Genomic DNA, 19390 nt, shown 5'->3' on the forward strand with positions numbered 1-19390 from the left:
AATACATTTCAACAGAAGAATCGTATAAGTAAGATTTTATTTTTAACAGAACTATTAATTAATCCAAATAAATGCAATATTTCAACTGAAATCATTTAGTTTAAAGGTGAGTCCTAAATCACATACTTATGCACTATTCTGTCATTTTGAAGTATAAATAGAACACACTAACATTCTAAAAAAGAAGTGCACTTTTAATACCTGGATGATGCACTTATTTAACCATTTACAAATAAATGTGGAAAATTGAACACTTCATACACTCAACACTCGCAGATTTGTCCACATATCGGAAGAGGCTATTGAGAGCTATTGCATTTGTATGCTGTACTTCTGTATTTATTTTTGGATTGTGAAAGCAAAATTCTTCAACATCAGTGATTATGCCGCCTCCTGATGGTGAATTCCCTAATTTGGCAACCTTTAAACATTGCCTGGGAAACAGTTTGAATTTCCACAAAAAAGGTGAGTGCTCCATTTGGGTTGACACTGTATAAGTACATAGTGTCATTTGGGATGCAACTATACTGAAATAGCACTACAAGATATTGACACCAGAGAAAATAAGGAAAAAGAAAAGGCAAATTGATTAAATAGTTTATTGTGCAATTCTTTTACCTTGTACAAGGCAAGCGCTTCTAAAAATGGCTAGAAATGCACATCCATTCTTTCTGCACAATTTAACATAATTAGTATTAATTACAAGCATCGATAACAATAGCATCAGTAATGTATTAGAACTGTTTTCAATAGCAAAAATAGTGCATTTGTAATTACAGTCAATTGTGTTATAGCATATATGTCATATTTGCTTTAGTTTATGGCTGGAAGGTTAACAAACTTTCAGAATATAAACAAAACTACCAGTTCAGTGAATTGTGTTCAAGGCTGCATTATTTTATTTGTGTGAAGATGTGGTGCTGTATAAAGTACAATTGAGTACATTCATATGCATTATGATACATACAAGGTGAATATGCTGCCAAGACTTGCTCATTTTCATTCTGAAAAATGACATTGTTATCATATGCAACACAATTTTGAAAATAAATAAAAATAAAAGTCTGGTTTGGTCTATTATTGTTTGACATTTCATAGAATATATTATTGTCATTATCTGAAATGATGTTTCATTGTGCATTATGCTCATCTAACATGTTCAAAGAGGCCTTGACAAACTAGTTGAGCGCATTATTCCTCTGAAAACAATTGAGATTCTCATTAGGTTTAAAGAAAGAGGGGCACTTAATGTGCTTAATGACACTAACAGCGAGCAGTGTTTGCGCTTCCCTTCTGTGCTTTGATGTTTCGTATTCTCTTCAAATAGTGCATAGCAATTATAAGGCACAAAAAGCAGCGACAATTACACAAAACAAAATGAGTGATTATACTGTCAAAATGTTCTATTTCAGTCTAATTTGAAAATACGGACACTTTCATTTTCAATAAACTGCATCTAAAATGGTTTAAATTTTTAGCACCAATCTTCTAGATCTATTTTGTAACACCCACTTTCATTAACCAATCAGTTTGAAATAAGCACCATTCAAATAAGAACTATTCTATTATTTTCCCTCATAATAATAATAATTAAGATAACAATAATACATTCATCAGGCACATATACTATTGTAGGCTGTTTAAACATTTAATCTTAATGTATTTAGAAAGTATCTGTTTTCATGCTGCTACTAATTTTTGTTTTTGATTTTAGTGCCTTTTAAGCGCTAGTCCATTTTTTAGCTATTTATACTTATTATTTATGTACTACTACTTATTTCCTTGACATTAGATCTAATTAAAAATACATTAATACTAATTTTTTAGATACTATTATTTGGGACTAGTACATATTTTTAAATAGTAGTAGAAATTCACTAGATATTCAAACGTATTTTATTAGATCCTAATAAATATTATATGCGGCACAGTGGCTCAGTGGTTAGCACTGTCACCTCACAGCAAAAAGGTTGCTGGTTCGAGTCCCGGCTGGGCCAGTTGGCATTTCTGTGTGGAGTATGCGTATGCTCCCTGTGTTTGTGTGGGTTTCCTTCAGTTAAAGATTTGTGCTTTAGGTGAATTGGGTAAACAAAATTGGCCATAGTGTATGAGTGAGTGTGTGAATGTGAGAGTGTATGGGTGTTTTCCATCACTGGGTTGGGCCTGGAAGGTCAACCACTGCATAAAACAAATACTGAAATAGTTGGTGGTTTGTTAAATAAGGGACTAAAAGTGAAGAAAAATAAATGAATGAATAATACTATTAGATATCTTTAATAAACACATATTTATTATTATCTTATACCCATTACAAAAAACTGGTAGTTTTTATTTGTTAAATCTTATTATTTATTATTATATTTACTATTATTTATACTGCTATTCATATCTTCATATTAATTCAATAAATGCAAATAGTTGATATGTTCTAGTACATATTTATTAAACAGTAGTATCTTTTTGTCATTATCACTATTAATAATAATCTTATCTGGCTTAAGTGGCATAAGTAGAGTTTGTTCAACAATCATAAGTACTACTGTTTAAAAAGATAAAAATGAGCACTTATGTACAATGAATTTAAATACCAATTCTTAAAGCAAAAGGTACTGATATCTAAAAAAAAAAAAAAGTACTAATTAAAATATAGCTGCAAGCAGCAATTGAGGGGCCAATCACAGAGGCAGAATGAGCAAAGCAATCCAGAGGCAGAATGAACAAACAGTCCAGAGGCCAAAAGCAACACGATTATTTTTGGACAAACATTTAAAAAGTTATAAGCAAATAAATGTTTTCCCTCTGGACCACTAGGTGCACCGTAATGCTGCACATAACATCAGACCTTAGTTTTCATAAAACCCACCATTTTATTGTGAATACGTCAACGCGTTTTGGAGAAATTGCCTCAAGTACATTTTTGCAAGCTCTGTTAGATTTGTTCCCAAGTTAAATGGAAACGGTTGGTCTAATCAACTTCAATTCCATAACATTTTGCCTGTTTCTCAATTCCAAGAACGCAGAGAATGGACTTGCTTTCTTGTGGAAACCGGTCTTGCCAGGTGGCCCTTAGAAGAACAAAGTCGTGAGACCACGAGGACAGAGAACGTGTCCTGTGAGAAATGAGATGCTGCGTTCTTCCTGATGGTCACATGACCTTCACGTGATTTAAACATTACAGCATTCATACAGGGATTTATTGTTTTTCCCCTTTTCAAAATATATACTATGCATAAAAAACATTATAAATATACGTTGCACAATACAAAAAAATAGATTTAATATGAATTTCAGCAAATAAACACCCATAATGTGTTTATTCCTTTATTAAGATGTCCATGGTAATGTTTATATTCCCCGTTTCATTTAGGGAAACTCCTGAGGTAAATAAGTTAATTTCTGAACTTTAATAATAAATCTATATTAAATGCTGAGCTTCCCACTTCCCAGTTGCAATGACTTTTGGGACTCCCAGAGCGGGAAGTCCGGGAAGTTTCACGCGTCCTCTGTTCTTGCAGTTTTGAGTATTGGAACTGAACTTTGGCGGCTGATGATGACATTACACGAGAAAACGAGGACGCCAGACCGCTGAACAATGCATATTGAGAAACAGCCTTTGTCAGCATGGTCTCTTGGTATCTAGATCATGTGATTTAATTTAGGTAAAAATCAGAAAAATGCTCGAGTACAAGTTTGTTCAAATAGGTTTTACTAAAAATTAAAATTAGTGGAAAAACTTTATGGTAAATGAATTCATATGGTGTGTTTGAATCAGCTTGAGCCAAGGATTCAGAGAAAAACTTTTTTTGATTGTAGCCCATTCCGTTCAAAAGTTATAATGATAAACATAAGTGATGGCGCTAGATAGTTTAAGTTAGACACCTGCCGTGCTATTTAATTCAAATACACACTAGCATGTTACATAGATTAAATGTTAAAACAGCTTGCCATAAGGACACCCAACTACTTCCCATTGAATCCATTTAAAACCATTTAACTGGTAGTTTTGGTTTGGCTAACAGATAAGCGCCCACCAGTGCGGCTGTTGTCATCACCACACCGAGAAGACAGAGAGACCTGGACCTGCCCTTTGAGCCCTTTCTGGGTGCTCTTGGCTTCAGAGAATCTCGCACTGCGTTCAGCTCCTCTCGGGACAGAGATGAAGGACACAGCTGAGCCAGAACCTCCATAGCCGCCCGTTGACCTGCCTGAACCGCCCCGTCAAGGTATCCACACCATATAGTTGCAGTCTCTGTGCCTGCCCAATAAATCCTGACAAAAAAAAGAGAGAAAAAATAGATATTACTGTAACTATATTTGTTTCTGTGTTTAAATTTGAATAATGTATATATACTGTAAGTTCACTAAAGTTTTTCTTGGTAGTGGCCAAGATCATGATTTTGGGTATGTCATCCAGCATTTAGGCCCCTGTAGACTTTCTAATGCAGTATTCTAATGCATATATTGTGTACATTATAAACCACATATACAAATTATGTATATTAACTAATACAGTATTTTTATAAATTTTATAATGAACTTAATCTAGTAAAAACCAAACAATCTAATTTATAACAGAATTACACTAGTTTTGCCTTGATTTGCTCACTGATGTCTTCTGCATAGTCCTCTGTCCGTCGAGTGACAGTATTTACATTTTTTAAAAGGCAAATTCATTTATTATGCATTCATTTGCCGGCAGCTACAGTAGCTTTCTGCAGCTTTCACATGGTCGCCCACTGAAGGTAAGCAGTCAGTACCTGGATGGGAGACTAGGTTGCTCCCAGAAGTAATGTTAGTAAGGCCAGCAGGGGGTGCTCAACTAAGAACTCTAAACTTCTCAATGAGCGCTGTCTTTGGGGTGAGACGTTAAATCGAGGTCCTGACTCTCTGTGGTCGATAAAAATAACAGGATGTCCTTCAAAAAGTGTAGGGTTTTAACCCTGGCATCCTGGCCAAATTTGTCTAATGGCTTTCTAGTCATCCCCATATAATAATTGGCTTCATCACGCCACCAAATCAGCCAGTGTGTGGTGTGCAGTCTGGCACAATATGGCTGCCGTCGTGTCACCTAGGTGGATGCTTCATACTGGTAGTGGATGAGGAGATTTCCCCCAAAAATGTGTAAAGTGCTTTAATTATAAAGAAAAGCTCTACATAAATGTAAGGAATTATTATTATTATTATTACAACATTTAATTGAAACATTTAATTTCAGTTAGATTTTTGTAGCTCAGCAATAAAACAAAAGGTTATGTCACATTAGAAATTATCTCTGTGTTAAAGGCAATCGCCCCAACCCTCTCCATCACTCTCATTCTCCTCTCAGATGGGATGGTTGGCCAAATCAAAGGTTACAATGGACCAACTTTGGCTTAGAATATATATTTTTTTGGCTTGTATAATGAAGATTCTTTATATTGACAGAATAATTTATGTTTAATTTTTACTAACATTTTTATCTACTTATTTTTTTAGATCCTTACATCTTTATTTAAAAGAATAAAATCTACAGTTGAAGTCAGTAGATGACTTCAACTGTCAGTAGATGACCCCTCTCAAATCATTTTATAACGATGGTTTGTCCTGTAGACTATCGAAAAAAAAATATATATATATCTTAAAGGGGCTAATAATTTTGACCTTAAAATGTTTCTTTTATTAAAAATTGAGAACTGCTTTTATTCTAGCCAAACAAAAAATATTATCAGACATACGGTGAGAAATTCCTTCCTCTGTTAAACATCATTTGGTAAATATTTAAAAAAGGGGAAAAAAGCAAAGGGGGGCTATTAATTCTGACTTCCAACTGTATATTATTAATTATTTATTGGAGTTGTTACAAAAGTAGGAAAAACTACGTTTACACATAAAGACATGTTTATTTAATTTAAAAAATATAATATAATAGTATAATGCAATTATAATGTTCTTATTTGTTTTTTAGCATACCTGTTACCTACTTCATATCATATTTGAATGTAATTAAAAAATGTGACTTGATTCAGTCAAATGATATATATTTTCAGTTCGCAGCTATTTGTTTTCTTTATTATTTTGGTTTTATTAATTATGTAATGTAGAAAATCTGCTTATTTTTCAGGAAAAAACTGGTGTCAATATCACTTCTGGCTATTTTTAGCTTTGCATAACAGCTTGATATACGGCTTGATATTGCAAACTGGTATTTCTGGCCATATTATTTTAATGCATTCTCTTAATTATAAGCATTGGTCTGTAGCCCGAACTGTTTTACTGTTTTATTTAAATGTTTTGCTATTCCTCTCATTATTTAAGAGAGAGAGAGAGAGAGAGAGAGAGAGAGAGAGAGAGAGAGAGAGAGAGAGAGAGAGAGAGAGAGAGAGAGAGAGAGAGAGAGAGAGAGAGCATCACTGCAAAATGATTAAATGTAAATGTAAACATAATTCCCTACAGTGGCTAAAACAAAATCAGAAAAGACACACAATCACAGAAATAAGCTTACTTCCACACAAAAAATTAAAGTGGATACCATTAAGTCTTTTAATTTAACAAGTTTGAAGATGAAATAATACTATTATTGAAGAAGAATGCATTAAAATAACCTATAGTGACAGTAATGGCATTAATAATGTTCCAAAACGAATATAATGTTCATTTTTCAAATAAACGTATTTCATTTAAATTTCCTTTTCATCCAAAAAATCCTTACTACTACAAAAAAAGTGTAGTAATTGTTCTCAACATGGATGATAATAATGCTTGTAGAGCAGCAAATCAGCATATTGAAAAGATTTATGAAGAACCACCAAGTGGGAGTAATGATGCCGAAAATGCAGCTTTAAATCACAGGAATACATTATACTTTGAAGTATATTAAAAGAGAAAACTCTTATTATAAAGTGCAATAATTTTTCACACAAGTTCTGTTTTAATGTATTTATGTGGAAATAAATGAAGCCTTAGTGACCAGAATTGACTTCTTTCAAAAAGTAAAAATATACAGTGCTGTGCATATATGAATACACCCCTCACAAATCTATTTTTTATTCATATTTTATAGGATTCTTTAAAGTAATAAATCTGTGCATTTGCATTTGTTTAGTCAGTACTGAAGCCAAATCTTGAGCTTAAATAACAAAATAACTTACAATAATGGTTAAAAATTTGTACACCCAAATTTATTTGTTAGGGAAAATTATGAAATAACATTTTCTAAAATATCAAAAATCAAGAGAAACAAAAATATATACAATTTTGTTGAAATGTTGTAGTTTGTCATTTTTAGCAATAATTTGCATGAATTTAAATGTACTATCTTTCAATTTCTAAAGATGTTCTGTGACTAAAATACTATAATATAAAATACTCCAACATATATGACCCTTATTCACTGAGGAATGGATAAAAATATTCATTTTCAAAATGGGTGTACTCATTTATGCTGAGAACTGTTTCTAATATGGTATACCACTGTAACTAAAAATAGCAAAGGTATTATTTTCAATACCGTTATACCATCATAAAAAGCAATGTATATAGGAGACAAGGATTAAATAGATGGAAAGATGGCGAGTCGCGCACCAAGTGACCAGGGACCTCATGTATGACCTGTGATGCGTTCGCCAGGTTTCACGCTGACGTTTAGATCTACTAATGATGAAATGAACGTGGGAATGTTCGCTGATCCATGCCAGCTTTATGCCTGGCGTACGTGCATTTCTTGTGTGTGTCTGTTTTATTTTTATTGGCAACTCCTAGAGGCAGTTGTATTAAATTGCACACTACAAAGTGTCTTTGAGCCGTGCAGTGGCAGCTGTATGAGATGGGTTCATCCGCATGTCTAGCAGGTATATAAGGTTTCCATACCATGCAGTTGACCAGCCAAACATTAAAGCGCAATTTGCAGCGATCGCCGGTTTTCCCATTGTAATCGGAGCGATCAACTGCACACACATTGCTATAAATAAAGACGAATTAGCAACGTGAATCAGAAACATTACCATTTAATAAATGTGCAAATAAAATATGATGCACAGACTTATTAATGATTTCTACTTGTCTTCCTCGTGATGAAGAGTAGGCAAAATCTGATATGTAGCGGGGAGGAAAAAGAAGAATGAGGTTATCAGACGCTGGATTCGAACCGAGTTCATGCTCGAACATGTCAAAACATGTTGCCATGCATTTTACGAGCAACGCCACTCACACTGTTAAACACAACACAAAATTTTACACCTTTACATTGCACTATTTCTTTTTTAATCCACTCCTTGCGATGTTCAGACTCCACTGTGTTAACCGCATCAGCTAAACTCTCCCACTCTATTTTTTTTCTTTTGTTATTAATTCCGAAGGAGAAAATTGCAAATAACACAGTTTTTCTCCGGTCTACCTTCAAAAGCAGCACCTCCAATTCCAATTCTGTTCAAAGTTTCTCTTTTTGCTTGCTTTTGCCATTGCTTTTTCGTTGGGTTTTGCCAAAGTAGAGTCATTAGCATATTCATATGGGGGAGGAGGCAGTGAGGGGTTTTTCGGTCGTGCACGTGCGCTCAGTTTCACGTTCATTCGGATGTACAAAGAGAATATGCGTGTTATTTGGCAGTGTTTCATGCATCTGAATTTTTTACTGCGAATGCACATTTGCAGCTTTGTGCGTAAGCAATGTTTTAAAATGATTTCAACGCAAGTCTTCGCACATGAGGCCCGTGGTTTAAAAAAAGAAACAACTTCTGCAGTTTGGCAGTACTTTAGGTTTTGAATGAACGAGAAGGGAGAGGCGGTAAGTACAGACAAGGCAATTTGCAAATTGTGCAACAAAAAGGTGATCGTAAGAGATGGAAATACCTCAAACCTAAGGTTGCGTTTACGAATCTAGCATCCACTACCAGCTGCAAGGATGGACCTGAGTTTTCAAAGCTTCCCAATGTAGGACCAACAACATCTAAGTCCATAAGATGATAATGGGGGCCTCCGGTAAAAATACAAAGTTCAAAAGGGAAAGTGTCCATTGGAAAACTTGTACTGCTGCAGTGACAAACACTTGACACAGGAATAGTCTCTTTCCACACAATGGAAAATAGGACATGGTAAAATTTAATTGATTTGTGCGTGTTTTTGTAGTGTTCACAAAACACTAACAAAACAGCAACAAAAGTGAACAAAACGCTAATCTGACAATCCTAGTACCTCCATAGGGTGGTTAATTTATGCACATATAAAGCAGCTCTGACAACCTCCAGCAGATAACGCACATATTCATGTCTGCTGTGAATTTAACACAAATAACTTTTAATTGGCTTCTCAAAACTGCTTATTGCTGCATTCAACAATACACTCACCATGCGAGACCGTTTTCCATCCACCTCGCTGTTTAGTCTTTATGCATTATGGATGTGTGGACTTGTGCATAAAACCCCTCAGGGATCTTCTTTACCCACAGTGCTTTGCACCTATGCTCTTTGTCTGTGTGAATCAGTAAAACATGAAAGCGGTTTGTTTTCTATTCCACCATCGATGGCAGGAAAGAGAAACTCTTCTTCCCCTGGAGACTAGCAGAATATCTAACAGTCCACAGTCAAACTTTTCAGGTCAAAAACCACCTTTAGTCAGAATCACAACAGCCAAGTACAACCTTGTCACAACTCTGTCTGTCTAACTAACTCACTGACACTCTGCCTGTTGAAGTATCGTTCTGTCTGTCTGTCTGTCTGTCTGTCTGTCTGCCTGTCTGTCAGTCTGTGTTTGTCTAACTAGCTCTCTGTCTGTCTAACTATCTGTTTGTCTCTAATCGTTTGTCTATTTTTCTTTCTCTCTGTCTAACTGTATGTCTATCTTTCTGTATGTCAACTATCTATCTGTCTAACTATCTCTCTGTCTCTCTGTCTAAAGCCCTGTTTACACTAATGCATTTTAGTTTGAAAACTCATAAACTTTGCTACGGTTACGCCATCCTTCCACACTATGCCAGAGTTTTCGAGCGCCGAAAACGGAGCGTTTTGGAAACGCTGAAGAGGCTTTTTTCATTCTAAAACGTTGCTGCTCCGTCTTAGTGTGGATGGGGAAAAACTGAGAAATCTGAAAATGGAGGCGGGGCTGCTGACATTCGCCTCTCTGATTGGGGCTTTTCCTCAGTATTAAGTAGCAAACACACATAGTTCAGTCCTGCATACTCTCCTTGTAAGTTCAGACTTCGCAAGTTTGATATGGAAAACAGACTCCACAGAACATGTCGTGTAAATCTTCAAAGGGAACAGTGTACTTTGTAAACTTATTCACATCACCCTGACTACATTGTTTAACTATATTTTAACAATAAAATGAAAACATGATATAAGGAACTGCTATTTTCATTTTGATATTAACAACTTAACAGACAGCAGAAATGTTGAGGCGTTGTGCTGCATATGAGCGTTCTCTTCACTGTATGTGTACTCATAATGAAGCCTATAACATTACTGCCTCCTTTCATTTTCATTGAAAATACGAAACATATCCTCTCTTTTGCTGATTAGCAGTTTTAATAATCAATCATGGCAATTATAAAACTATAACGTACAATAAGTTTATACATTATAGGGAAATAAAGGCAAACAATCAGTCAATATGCAGAATGCACCTGGTTAGATTAATTATTACCTTATCTTTGCGCTCAGCCAAACACGTTACCCGAGAACAAGTAATAGATTCAAAAGACCAAAGTCGGGGAATACGTCGATAGACAACAAGATGAATTAAATATCAGGTTTAGCAAATATAGTGAGCAGTAGATCCTTGATGAACAGTCCGACGAGCACAGCTTTCATTAGGCTAGATAGGCTGCAGCGCATGCCAGAGAGAGTGTGTGTGTGTGGTCATGTGATGTGCGTTTTCAAAGATTTTGTCGTTTTGTTTTAGACTGACAGCTGTTCAGAAACACTGGGTGAAATGCTAATGTGGACGCGGATCGTTTTCATTCTAAAATGCGGTTTTAAAACTAAATCGCACTAGTGTAAATGGGGCCCAACTGTCTGTATTATGTCTGTGTTGCATTGGCATCTCTCTCTCTCTTTCTCCCGCTCTTTCCTTCATCACAGGTCCCACCCTATTTACATTGGTAAGATCACCAGGGATTGGCTGGAGTGATGTAGGGCCTCTTTTTAAAAAAGTTGAATAGTCGGGGAAAGCGCAGAGGGAGTTGGATGGTGTGTTGTTTGAAATTGCTAATTGAAAACTATAATAACTAGCGATACTTGTTGTGGATTGTATATTCTAGTGTTGTGTGTGTAAACTTGGTTTATTATTGTTGTTATCCCTCCAGTGGATTCCACACTTTTCTTTATTGTAAATATTTTCTTGTTTTTATATATCCAGGGTTAATTTTTACAACTAAAATTCCATGATTTTTCCAAGACTTTCAAGTAAATTTTCATGACGTAATGTTTCACACAATGTCTACATATGCGTGCTAAAAGAAAAACAATGCATGTTCAAAGTTACTACAGCATATTGTAAAACATGCAGCATTCTAGTTAATTTCAATTTATATTTATATCTATGTAAAATTGATTTAGAAAATGCTTACACTGCACATAATGTGAGAGTATATAATTGGCAAAGGACAGAATAAAAGTCAAGATAACTAACCCAAGGTTTCCACTTCATTTATTCTTCCTTGGCGGGGTGCCACACCAAAATTAATTCCGCCATGACTACAGAACAGCTTCTCAATCAAAACATACAGTCGTTTTTTATTTATTTATTTATTTATTTATTTTTTTATAGCGGGTTATAATCGCACCAAATTGTATCAAAAGGTAAGTGATTTTTAACAGCGCAAACTTTTCTGTAACCGTAGTAGCACTGTGAATTATATTTTTAACCCCTTAAGGTGACATGCTGACTAACTGTCTCACAGGTGCGTGATGCGTGAGGCTAGCAAACACGACATAGCTTTCAATTAGGTTGACCTTTGTGGATAAGGAAACGGTGTTGTATGCACTTTACTGAAGACATCCATTAGCCTAAATATTTAATTTAGTTTGCACAAAGATTTGTTTCAAAACTATTTCTCAATTCAGTTCCAATTTCCAGCAAACAAATAAATAAACAATAATAACAAAGAACTGTGAACAAATGAATTATATCCAAACACACTTCCTAATCATTTACCCCGTATGCAGACGTCTTCAAAAGTTTCTGTCTGTCTGCCTAACTGTCTGTCTATATGTACTGTATGTCTGTGTAATTGCTTTTCTGTCTGATTAACAGTCTGTCTTTCTGTTTGTCTATCTGTATCTCTATTTATCTATCTATCTTCACCAGGATTTTTAAGGGAATGTATTTAATTTTTTTTAACCTAAATTTGTGACCTAAAATTGTGAAGTTGTTCAAGAGCTGAGGCAGTTGTATTTCTAATAAAGTTCACTCATAGAGCCCTACTTCACATTTTCTTTCAACCAGAAATGTGCAAATTCTGCGAGATTCCACATGATACGTTAAATTGAGTTTTTATCTCTGTATGGTGTCATTCCATCTATTCTTTCTGCTTCATAAAAATCAAATGGCCCAAGCATTAAGTTTACACATTAAATCAAGTATTGTAAGTTGTCAGCATCTTGGCCAGTACTACAATTTTAAAAACCACAATATGAATGGATGAAGATTTAATGCACAAACGAGTCTTGTAGCATCTGAGAGACCAAGAGCTTCAAGTTCTCGTCCGATTTTCCAATTGGGTCAAGGACAGATTACAGGCCTCCATCAGAAAACAGGTACCAGTCTCTACAATATGATGAACTCATTCCTCTCCCTATGGATTTAATTCTATTATGGAAATTTCCCTTCGAATCCCGGCACACGCTTTCTCTCTTGTGCGCTCTTTCTGTACGTTCTCCTTGGACGAGCATTAGTTCACCCCTGTCAATCGCTTAACCGGCCCATTTTCCAATAGCTTTTGAGCCGGGCTCCCATGAGAGCTCCGTCCTTTTGACATCTAGTCATGCATTCGGGAAGCATCTGCACTTCAAGCTAAAATGGGCATTTATGTACTGCTCTCACTTTTATCTGTATCTGCAGATGACATCTGAAGTCAAGGAGATCTATGATTAAATAGCATTCAGCCAACATTCTGTCACTATATTTACTCTTCTTCTAGACTCTTCTAATGGATAAAAATTATAATAAAAAAATTTGACGATCTTGAGCACTTCTCAGTTCATGTATCTGTCAAGTTCCCTAAGCACAAAGAAGCAATAACTGCAGTCATTACTGTTATGTTTAACAATGTTAAATATAAGTTGTAAATATGGTTACTTTAAGTATTATTATTATTATTATTATTATTATTTTAAATTACCTAATTAATTGGTGCAGGGATTACTGTTAATGATACTAACAGTAATTAACATATGCTTTGTTACTGTTGTTGTTATAATTATAAAATATTTGAATTTAATAGACTACAGTTCTTGTGACCATAAGTAAATAATAAACTTTTATTTTTAATTGACTAGGGTAACAGTAGAGCAAGTTAATTTAGAGCCTGGAGTACTGTTATTGATACTAACCGCAATTAATAAATGATTTTGTAATTGTTAATATTATTAAAATTTTAATTTCCCCTTAATTTCCCAGTTTACTAGTACTGGTTTGCTTTCTGTTGGAAAGGCATCTGTTGTGCAAAACACAAGCTGGAAAAGTTGGCATTTCATTCCGCTGTGGCAACCCCAGATGAATAAAGGGACTAAGCTGAAGGAAAATGAATGGATGAATGAATTTTAATTTAATTGACGACAATTGTTGTAAGCATTAATAATAAATACATGGTTTATTACTTTATTTTTTATCCATTTAATGTTGTAATATTATTACAAAATTAGTTTGGTGCCTGGACTACTGTTATCGTTAATAACAGAAATAAAACTACTTCTATTACTACTAATATTAATAATAATTATATATTCAAATAGCATTAACAACCACTGATAAACAAATGAACTAACAAACTAACTTACTAACAAACTAACTAAATAACTAAACAACTAACTAGAGCAACTAACAAACACAGAAATGTGGACTAAGATGTGCATACAACTAAAATGAAACTAAACTAGATCTGAGGCACTGTTACTTGCCAAAAAAGAGCTGTATTTTTTGCCAAGCCAGTTTTTTTCTAACATACTATTTAACTCCTGCTTAGTCTTCAAAGTTTTTAGATGGGACATTATTTTAAGTTGTAGTTGAATTGGCAACTTTTATTATTTTTTTATAGTGTTTCTTGGAAGTTGGAGGTTGTTGCTAAAAGGGATACAGCTGCAGCCAGAAGTTAAAAGAATGATCTATTTTAATTATTAAATTACCCATTAATTAGAATTTTATTTATAACGCCTTAAACCCAACCTTCATGGTAAGGTAAAAATATTAATTGCTGAACAAAGTAATAAAAATTATGCTATACTGATGTGAGTATTCCACTAAAAGTCCAAAGACATGCGATATAGATGAATTGGGTAAGCTAAATTGTCTGTAGTGTATGTGTGTGAATGAGTGTGTGTGAGTGTTTCCCAGTGATGGGTTGCTGCTGGAAGGGCATCTGCTGTGGATAACATGTGCTGGATAAGTTGACAGTTCATTCTGCTGTGGTGGTGACCCCAGATTAATAAAGGGACTAAGCAGAAAAGAAAGTGAATGAATGAAATGAATAAATGATGCAAGTATCCACTGCTGTATCCCATGTACAGTAGACTAGTTTCTGTATGAAGTGCAGATAGCCTATGAAAAAGCGTGCAAAAAAAGACATTTTGTGCTCCATAGAATAAAAAACTGCAGGTTTGGAACGACAAAAGGGGTGACATGATGACATTTCATTTTCATTTTTTTATGTTTGTGAGCTATTCCTTGAAGGACAGAGAATGCAGTGAAATGAACCATGAGGGCTTTAAAACAGGCTTTGTTGAACATGAAGAGATTTGGCCAGTATAGTGGATGGGTTTACCTGCCACAGGGCTTTCGAAGGCTGGGATGGTAAAACGTGAGCATCCCGGGGGTCATTACATTTACAGGACACCCTCCGCTATACTGCTCCTTCCCCCAATCCTGAAAACACAACAAAACAATTAACATTTCGCAGCACTCAGTGTGTCAATGTGAACTCCAATTTCAGGCTAATAAAACGATTGGAGAAACGTTTACATTTGTCTTTTATTTCCCTAGAGAGACAGATTTAATATGCAGGTACCTTTAACATTGACACTGACCGAACGTCTCATTGTCTGGCAGACAGTCTTCTTATGTCTCTTCTCGTTCAGTGGGTTATTTTTATATTAATGCAGCTTCACATCATCATAAACTCACCGCAACCTCCTATTTCTAACTTTTAATAAGGTCACTTCAATGAATTCAGCGTGGATTGGACTAAATGTTCCCTTTATGCTTGTTCAGTTCATGTTCAAACTGAATAAAAGGTCCAGAAATTATTTATAATTTAATTAAATGAATGACTATTCATTATTCATAACATTATTCATAGTTAGAGCCCTGCAGGCTTTGCACGAAATACCCTGATGGTTTTAAGTAGACAAGTTTGTAAATGTTGAATGCTCTTAAATGCTCTTGTAGATTTTCTGAAGGTACTTGAAGCAAAAGCTTTAAATAATCCCAGTCAATTAATATGCTTAGCATGTTCATAATGTGTTTTAGGACTTAAATGATAAAAAATACAGTATTATGACACCTCCTGCGACTCTAATTACACAGTAGTATGCAATGTTTGCATCATATTTCTATGAAAACAATAGTAACATCATTATTAGCTTGATACAGTCTGCTGAATAATAAAGTGATGGCACCTCCACACCACAAGGTGTCAACACAAGTTAAAGATAACTGGCCAGCATATTTAAAAATAAATGCTTATCTATATCAATTTAAGAACACCCTGAAGGTGACCTACACTCATCTGCCACTTTATTAGGTACACCTGCCCACGCAGATTTTATTAAGCCAATCACATGGCAGCAAGTCAATGCTGCAGTTCAAACCGACCATCAGAATCAGGAAGAAAGGTGATTTACTGTAAGTGACTTGATTAGGTCAGAATTTGTCATCAACAACATGAAAGTATGGATCCATCCTGCCTTGTATCAACAGTTTAGGTTGGTGGTGGTGGTGTAATGGTGTGAGGAATATTTTCTTGGCACACTTGGGCCCATTAGTACCAATTGAGCATCGTGTCAACGCCACAGCCTACCTGAATATTGTTGCTGACCATGTCCATCCTTTTATACCTATAGTGTACACATCTTCTGATGGCTACTTCCTGCAGGATAACGCGCCATGTCATAAACTGTGAATCATCTCAGACTGTTTTTTTGGACATGACAATGAGCTCACTGTACTCAAATGCCCTACATAGTCACCAGACTCAATCCAATAGAGCACTTTTGGGATGTGGTGGAACAGAAGATTCACATCATAAATGTACAACCAACTTATTTTCAGCAACTACGTGATGCTATCATGTCAATATGGAACAAAATCTCTGAGGAGTTTTTTCAGTATCTTGTTAAATTTATGCCACAAAGGATTAAGGTATTTCTGAAGGCAAAAAGGAGTCCAAGCCAGTAATATTAAGGTGTACCTAATAAAGTGACCAGTGAGTGTTTGTATACCCTGTAGTGTAAAAAAAATAAATAAATAAATCAACACTAATCAAATTGCCTGGACTAAGAAACTCAGGGTGCTTTCACACCTGTGAATCGATTCAGTTGTTCCGAAACAGAGATTACAATTGTTACATTGTTGCTCTTTGCTCTTGGAGCGGTTCGCATTCACACTGCAAAGTTTCTATTTGGACCAAAAGAGCTAAAACAAGTCACGTGCGAGTAAACTCTCCTCACATTGGTCAGAGTGTCAGGGTTTATTTTGCAGCGTCCCGCTCAGCTGTCAGGAGAGGTGGTGGTTTGGTGGTGATTGACAGGGTGCGCGCGCGACGTGTCTGAGTAGAGACGCGGTGGGGAGGGGTGAGAAGGGTGCGCGACGATGCCTATTTGAGGACCGGGAGGGAGACGCAAGATTACCGGGAGATCATCACTTGTTTGCGGGCATCCGGAGACTCGCGAAACTTCCCGCCCTACTCATAATTCTCTCTTCATATAGCCGTAAGCCTATTACATATCCATAAAACACTGTGATATAACCGCGCTCGGATCGGATCGCTTTCTCACTGCAATCGATCCGCTCCAGGGTTCGTTTCAATCGAGCCGAGACCACCTTAGTCAAGCGATCTCGGAGCGATTACTTTGGCGCGGAACAGAACGCGATTGCCCTGTTCACATATGCCAAACGAACCGTGCTAAATGGGCAAACGAGATACGTTCCGAAACAAAAGTGTAGGTGTGAAAGCACCCTCAGAGTAAAACCCATTATTGATGAATAAGAAAAGAAAATCATAAGTATGACAAATTTATGAGGTACTAAGCCATGGTTATGAGATGAATTTTATGAGATAAAATTCATAATTGACAAGACGTAAAAATTGTGAAGTACTGTCATAATTAAAAGATAAAGCTGAAATCATGAGACTGTCATAAATTTGACGCAAAAACAATTAACTTATGGTTCCTTAAGGTTATATTAAATTAGTTGTTTAGACAATATAAAGCAAAAGTTCAAATAATTACACACTATGCAAGAATTAAAAAGTCAAAATGGACAAATTTGAAATGATTAAATACTAATAATTGAGAGAAAAATCTAAATTATGAAAAATAGTAAATCAGAATTATAAAAAAAATTCTATAATGTAATTTAAGAATGCCATTTATTATTACTATGTTTTTGTAGGTTATCATGGAAAGCAAATGTGTATTATAGCTCAGCATTTTGGCATCTCTGCTTTCCGCAATGACCCCATAAACTCAGCACACACAACTTCTCTGGACTCTGAAGGTAATTTTCTAGTTGAAAAGGTAGTGTATTTCCTTCCTGAGCTGCAGTTCACTGGAAAATGGCCTTGCCGTCAGTATTCCCATCATCCTCTCCAGCTCTCTCCGCGATCCTCAATCCAAGCAGTTGCTCAAGGCTATTCTCTCTTTTCACTTTAGAGTGCTAAAGTGGCCTGAGCCCCTTTCGCGCCAAGGCGGAAAAATGTTAACATACTGTTGTAGATGATGGCTGTCAAACCAATGTGGCCGTTTGTCAATCTCAATTAGGCTTTCTGCAAGGTCTATGGTGCCTTTTTACCTCTCAGGGGGAAAGAATTCCCATTTCTATTGTGTGAAATGGTGCATTCAGGCGCAGTGGAGGACCGGTTCTCAGCTTTGGCCAGCGAGGAATAGAAGCGGCCGCAGAGATTTCCATTTGGCTTGATGCCCGTGGCGAGTGTCACATTGAGACTTGTCAAGGAGGTGATGAACTCTAGCAGGTCTTAATAGGTTCATGCCTGATTCTGGACAATGCGTGTTGTTTTCTCATGCTGACTCATTCAGAGAGAACACAGGAGCTTTGACATTTGGATCTGTTCGAAACAATGAGACGATTTCACTGACTGTTTCATCTGTATGGCTTCCAAACTGTTGGACAATGTAGCATTGTGGGAAATCTATAGCCGTATATCTTTGACAGAACATATCAGATTAGTTGAATGTGGAACTGTGTTGTTATGAATGTATACTGGTTAGCGTGTAAACAATAGGTCAAATGAAAGGTTAAGTTAAATACTTATACTTGGCAGTCTTATTTTTAAAAGCACATATGGAAAGTTTCTGCAGCTTTGCCTGAATGACATCTGTAATTTCCACAAATGAAAACCGGCTGTAAAATAGGTCATGCTGTTGACATTGCCGGAGGTCTAATTTAAAAATGCATGAAAATGTTAAGGTTTTCATCTAAATGAAAGTAATTTGGTAGACCATGTCTTAAAAACATTACTAAACAACACCTTAACAACTGTAGCTCTCAAGGAGAAATTATGGCTGAATTTGTTAAAAGGATATACAGTACCTACTTTATTGCATAATGAGCTGTGGAATATAATATTCTTATAAATCACTGCAGTCTTAATGATTCTGCATTGATGCATAAAATATACACATAAAAATGTAAATAATTAGATCTATCATAAATATGTATGCTTTATTATAAGGTCTCCACAGTATTTCTTAATTTTAACATCTATATTAAAACTAGAGCTGAAATATCTGTCTTAAGTGCATGACTACATTTTTGAAAGCTGTGCAATTTTAAAATGGCTTATGTAATTATTAATTGGTTCCACTTTATAAACATATTTTACTGAAAATCACGTCACTAAAAAAAGGCAAATTTCCAGTTCATTCCTGCAACTGTTTGACAAATCTTATTTGCAAAAATTAGCAAAATAGGTGGAGTATAAGAAAAAAAATTGCATTTAAAATGTATATAATTTATTTCTGTA

The 19390-nt window shown here is 35.4% G+C and overlaps 1 protein-coding gene across 2 annotated transcripts in view; it reads right to left on the reverse strand.

The window, feature by feature from the left end:
* Nucleotides 1–585: 585 nt before the first annotated feature.
* The window catches only part of si:ch211-127i16.2, an 83910-nt gene continuing 65105 nt past the window's right edge, over nucleotides 586–19390 (reverse strand). The window contains exons 11-13 of one of the 2 annotated variants that reach the window (XR_015500993.1): nucleotides 14951–15051; nucleotides 3497–4269; nucleotides 586–3439 (exon numbers count right to left, since the gene is read on the reverse strand). Coding sequence is in view for 1 of the 2 variants with exons in the window: in XM_087270450.1 (XP_087126576.1) it covers nucleotides 3981–4269; nucleotides 14951–15051 (390 nt within the window). In the remaining variant the exon portion in view is untranslated. Of the gene's footprint in view, nucleotides 3440–3496; nucleotides 4270–14950; nucleotides 15052–19390 lie in introns of those variants that run through there. The other variant, XM_087270450.1, reaches the window with a different exon arrangement.

Source organism: Danio rerio, chromosome 10 (assembly GCF_052040795.2).
Source record: "Danio rerio strain M-AB ecotype USA chromosome 10, GRCz13ab, whole genome shotgun sequence".
NCBI lineage: Eukaryota > Metazoa > Chordata > Actinopteri > Cypriniformes > Danionidae > Danio > Danio rerio.